The sequence below is a fragment of the Pristiophorus japonicus genome, chromosome 9 (assembly GCF_044704955.1).
Source record: "Pristiophorus japonicus isolate sPriJap1 chromosome 9, sPriJap1.hap1, whole genome shotgun sequence".
NCBI lineage: Eukaryota > Metazoa > Chordata > Chondrichthyes > Pristiophoridae > Pristiophorus > Pristiophorus japonicus.
Window position 1 is genome coordinate 149,352,956 of NC_091985.1, and position 6,045 is coordinate 149,359,000.

Sequence of the window (6,045 nt, forward strand, 5' to 3'; positions counted from 1 at the left end):
GGGAGGGAGATGGGACGGACGGGGAGGGGAGATGGGACGTGACGGGGAGGGGAGATGGGGACGTGACGGGGAGAGAGATCATAGAGAGAGTGGGAGGGGGAGGGAGATGGGACGTGACGGGGAGGGGAGATGGGGACGTGACGGGGAGGGGAGATGGGGACGTGACGGGGAGGGGAGATGGGGACGTGACGGGGAGGGGAGATGGGGACGTGACGGGGAGGGGAGATGGGGACGTGACGGGGAGGGGAGATGGGGACGTGACGGGGAGGGGAGATGGGGACGTGACGGGGAGGGGAGATGGGGACGTGACGGGGAGGGGAGATGGGGACTTACGGGGAGGGGAGATGGGGACGTGACGGGGAGGGGAGATGGGGACGTGACGGGGAGGGGAGATGGGGACGTGACGGGGAGGGGAGATGGGGACGTGACGGGGAGGGGAGATGGGGACGTGACGGGGAGGGGAGATGGGGACGTGACGGGGAGGGGAGATGGGGACGTGACGGGGAGGGGAGATGGGGACGTGACGGGGAGGGGAGATGGGGACGTGACGGGGAGGGGAGATGGGGACGTGACGGGGAGGGGAGATGGGAGGACGGGGGAGGAGGGGGGGGAGATGGGGACGTGACGGGGAGGGGAGATGGGGACGTGACGGGGAGGGGAGATGGGGACGTGACGGGGAGGGGAGATGGGGACGTGACGGGGAGGGGAGATGGGGACGTGACGGGGAGGGGAGATGGGGACGTGACGGGGAGGGGAGATGGGGACGTGACGGGGAGGGGAGATGGGGACGTGACGGGGAGGGGAGATGGGGACGTGACGGGGAGGGGAGATGGGGACGTGACGGGGAGGGGAGATGGGGACGTGACGGGGAGGGGAGATGGGGACGTGACGGGGAGGGGAGATGGGGACGTGACGGGGAGGGGAGATGGGGACGTGACAGGGAGGGGAGATGGGGACGTGACGGGGAGGGGAGATGGGGACGTGACAGGGGAGGGGAGATGGGGACGTGACAGGGAGGGGAGATGGGGACGTGACAGGGAGGGGAGATGGGGACGTGACAGGGGAGGGGAGATGGGGACGTGACAGGGAGGGGAGATGGGGACGTGACAGGGAGGGGAGATGGGGACGTGACAGGGAGGGGAGATGGGGACGTGACAGGGAGGGGAGATGGGGACGTGACAGGGAGGGGAGATGGGGACGTGACAGGGAGGGGAGATGGGGACGTGACAGGGAGGGGAGATGGGGACGTGACAGGGAGGGGAGATGGGGACGTGACAGGGAGGGGAGATGGGGACGTGACAGGGAGGGGAGATGGGGACGTGACAGGGAGGGGAGATGGGGACGTGACAGGGAGGGGAGATGGGGACGTGACAGGGAGGGGAGATGGGGACGTGACAGGGAGGGGAGACGGGGACGTGACAGGGAGGGGAGATGGGGACGTGACAGGGAGGGGAGATGGGGACGTGACAGGGAGGGGAGATGGGGACGTGACAGGGAGGGGAGATGGGGACGTGACAGGGAGGGGAGATGGGGACGTGACAGGGAGGGGAGACGGGGACGTGACAGGGAGGGGAGACGGGGACGTGACAGGGAGGGGAGATGGGGACGTGACAGGGAGGGGAGATGGGGACGTGACAGGGAGGGGAGATGGGGACGTGACAGGGAGGGGAGATGGGGACGTGACAGGGAGGGGAGATGGGGACGTGACAGGGAGGGGAGATGGGGACGTGACAGGGAGGGGAGATGGGGACGTGACAGGGAGGGGAGATGGGGACGTGACAGGGAGGGGAGATGGGGACGTGACAGGGAGGGGAGATGGGGACGTGACAGGGAGGGGAGATGGGGACGTGACAGGGAGGGGAGATGGGGACGTGACAGGGAGGGGAGATGGGGACGTGACAGGGAGGGGAGATGGGGACGTGACAGGGAGGGGAGATGGGGACGTGACAGGGAGGGGAGATGGGGACGTGACAGGGAGGGGAGATGGGGACGTGACAGGGAGGGGAGATGGGGACGTGACAGGGAGGGGAGATGGGGACATGACAGGGAGGGGAGATGGGGACATGACAGGGAGGGGAGATGGGGACATGACAGGGAGGGGAGATGGGGACATGACAGGGAGGGGAGATGGGGACATGACAGGGAGGGGAGATGGGGACATGACAGGGAGGGGAGATGGGGACATGACAGGGAGGGGAGATGGGGACATGACAGGGAGGGGAGATGGGGACATGACAGGGAGGGGAGATGGGGACATGACAGGGAGGGGAGATGGGGACATGACAGGGAGGGGAGATGGGGACATGACAGGGAGGGGAGATGGGGACATGACAGGGAGGGGAGATGGGGACATGACAGGGAGGGGAGATGGGGACATGACAGGGAGGGGAGATGGGGACATGACAGGGAGGGGAGATGGGGACATGACAGGGAGGGGAGATGGGGACATGACAGGGAGGGGAGATGGGGACATGACAGGGAGGGGAGATGGGGACATGACAGGGAGGGGAGATGGGGACATGACAGGGAGGGGAGATGGGGACATGACAGGGAGGGGAGATGGGGACATGACAGGGAGGGGAGATGGGGACATGACAGGGAGGGGAGATGGGGACATGACAGGGAGGGGAGATGGGGACATGACAGGGAGGGGAGATGGGGACATGACAGGGAGGGGAGATGGGGACATGACAGGGAGGGGAGATGGGGACATGACAGGGAGGGGAGATGGGGACATGACAGGGAGGGGAGATGGGGACATGACAGGGAGGGGAGATGGGGACATGACAGGGAGGGGAGATGGGGACATGACAGGGAGGGGAGATGGGGACATGACAGGGAGGGGAGATGGGGACATGACAGGGAGGGGAGATGGGGACATGACAGGGAGGGGAGATGGGGACATGACAGGGAGGGGAGATGGGGACATGACAGGGAGGGGAGATGGGGACATGACAGGGAGGGGAGATGGGGACATGACAGGGAGGGGAGATGGGGACATGACAGGGAGGGGAGATGGGGACATGACAGGGAGGGGAGATGGGGACATGACAGGGAGGGGAGATGGGGACATGACAGGGAGGGGAGATGGGGACATGACAGGGAGGGGAGATGGGGACATGACAGGGAGGGGAGATGGGGACATGACAGGGAGGGGAGATGGGGACATGACAGGGAGGGGAGATGGGGACATGACAGGGAGGGGAGATGGGGACATGACAGGGAGGGGAGATGGGGACATGACAGGGAGGGGAGATGGGGACATGACAGGGAGGGGAGATGGGGACATGACAGGGAGGGGAGATGGGGACATGACAGGGAGGGGAGATGGGGACATGACAGGGAGGGGAGATGGGGACATGACAGGGAGGGGAGATGGGGACATGACAGGGAGGGGAGATGGGGACATGACAGGGAGGGGAGATGGGGACATGACAGGGAGGGGAGATGGGGACATGACAGGGAGGGGAGATGGGGACATGACAGGGAGGGGAGATGGGGACATGACAGGGAGGGGAGATGGGGACATGACAGGGAGGGGAGATGGGGACATGACAGGGAGGGGAGATGGGGACATGACAGGGAGGGGAGATGGGGACATGACAGGGAGGGGAGATGGGGACATGACAGGGAGGGGAGATGGGGACATGACAGGGAGGGGAGATGGGGACATGACAGGGAGGGGAGATGGGGACATGACAGGGAGGGGAGATGGGGACATGACAGGGAGGGGAGATGGGGACATGACAGGGAGGGGAGATGGGGACATGACAGGGAGGGGAGATGGGGACATGACAGGGAGGGGAGATGGGGACATGACAGGGAGGGGAGATGGGGACATGACAGGGAGGGGAGATGGGGGCATGACAGGGAGGGGAGATGGGGGCATGACAGGGAGGGGAGATGGGGGCATGACAGGGAGGGGAGATGGGGACATGACAGGGAGGGGAGATGGGGACATGACAGGGAGGGGAGATGGGGACATGACAGGGAGGGGAGATGGGGACATGACAGGGAGGGGAGATGGGGACATGACAGGGAGGGGAGATGGGGACATGACAGGGAGGGGAGATGGGGACATGACAGGGAGGGGAGATGGGGACATGACAGGGAGGGGAGATGGGGACATGACAGGGAGGGGAGATGGGGACATGACAGGGAGGGGAGATGGGGACATGACAGGGAGGGGAGATGGGGACATGACAGGGAGGGGAGATGGGGACATGACAGGGAGGGGAGATGGGGACATGACAGGGAGGGGAGATGGGGACATGACAGGGAGGGGAGATGGAACCCAAATATAGACAGAGAGAACTGGGGGCAGGCGGCCCGGGCACGGCCCCCTAAATGCTGCATCACCCGGGGGCCGGACCCTGGGCTGCCTCAACATTGTTCCCAAAATCTCCCGTCGCGATAGCCTGACCGGGGGGTCGGGCCCTGGCCCCGCGGGGGAGGGGGACGGGTTAGCCGCACTCACTTTGCAGAGCTGGAAGTGCTCGGAGCAGAGGGTCTCGACGATGTCGTTGTCGGGCGGCCGCTGGCCGGGCTGGGCCGAGGAGGACGAGGACGAGGAGGCGGCCGCCGCCGCCGTCAGGCCGTCCAGCACCTTCCTGATGTTGAACTTCTTCATGGCGGTGGTGTTGGTGGTGGTGCCGCTCGCCACCCACCCGCCTCACATGTCAGGGCGGCCGGCTCAGGCCGCGGGCTGAGGGGAATGGGCTGGGCTGGGCTGCGCTGCGCTGCCGGCCTCCCAGCTCGAGCTCTGTCCCGCTCCGCTCGCTCTCTCGCGCGCTGTCTGTCCTCGGCCTCTCGCGCTCTCTCTTCTCTCCGCCCCCCCGGCCCGCTGGGCTCGCTCGTGCGCTCCTCTGGACGCGGAAACGCAGCCGCCAGCCCAACCGCAGCTCGGCGCCTGCGCACACCGCCGCGCACACACCCGGATGTCCCTGAGCCGGTGCACCTGAGCCAGGGAGGGCAGAGCCAGCACCAGCACTGATCCTCGCATTGACATGGGCAGCAGGGACTGACAGCAATATCCGCATTAAGTTGGACTAATAGTAACACCAGCATTGGGGGGGGAAGGAACTTGCATTTACTCTCACCACCTCAGGACGCCCCGGAGCGCTTCACAGCCAATGAAGTGCTTTTTTCCCCTTTGAAGTGTACTACATTAAAAGTACTGTCGTACATTTCCTTCATTAAAACTACAGCAGCCAATTTGCACACAGCAGTCTCCCACTGACAGCAATGTGATCCTGATCAGACCATTAGTGATGTTGATTGAGGGGTAAATATTGCCCAGGACATTAGGAGAGAACCTCCCCCCACTTTTCTTCGAAATAGTGCCATGGAATCTTTTATGTGCACCATCAGAGAGCCGTTTAACGTCTCATCCGAAAAATGGCACCTCTGACAGTGCAGCACTCCCTCAGTACTGCACCAGAGTGTCAACCTGGATTTTGTGTTCAAGTCTCTGGAGTGCAGACTTGAACCCACAACCTTCTGACTCAGAAACGAGAATGCTACCTACTGAGCCACAGCTGACATATTAAGGTGAGCAGCAGGACTCAGCAAAACTACCTACTTCCACCTCCAAAACATCACCCATCTCTGCTGCTGCATCAGCTCATCTGCTACTGAAGTCTTTTGTTACTTCTAGACTTTACTACTCAAATGCTCTCCTGGCCGGCCTTCCATTTTCCACCCTTCATAAATTGAGCCGATCCCATCTGCTGCTCGTATCCTAACTCACACCAAGTACCGTTCACCCATCACCCCTGTGCTCACTGACCTAAATTGGCTCCTGGTCCAGCAACACCTCAATTTCAACCTCATCCTTCTTTCCAAATCCCTTCATGGCCTCGTTTCTCCCGATCTTTGTAATCTCCTCCAGCCCTTTGAGACTTCTGAGCTCCTCTAATTCTGGCCTCTTGTGCATCCCATATTTTAATTGCTCCACCATTGGAATCCGTGCCTTCAGCTGTCTGGGCCCTAAGCTCTGCAATTCTCTTCCTAAACCTCGCCACCTCTCTAATGCTCTCTCCTCCT

General features: G+C 63.0%; 1 protein-coding gene across 3 annotated transcripts in view; it reads right to left on the minus strand.

Moving 5' to 3' along the window:
* The window catches only part of LOC139273272 (syntaxin-binding protein 5), a 268,702-nt gene extending 263,796 nt beyond the window's left edge, over positions 1 to 4,906 (minus strand). For all 3 annotated transcript variants that reach the window (XM_070889953.1, XM_070889952.1, XM_070889951.1), the window contains exon 1: positions 4,478 to 4,906. In XM_070889953.1, coding sequence (XP_070746054.1) covers positions 4,478 to 4,630 — 153 coding nt within the window. In that variant the 5' untranslated portion in view covers positions 4,631 to 4,906. The remainder of the gene's footprint in view (positions 1 to 4,477) is intronic.
* Between the last annotated feature and the right edge of the window lie 1,139 nt (positions 4,907 to 6,045).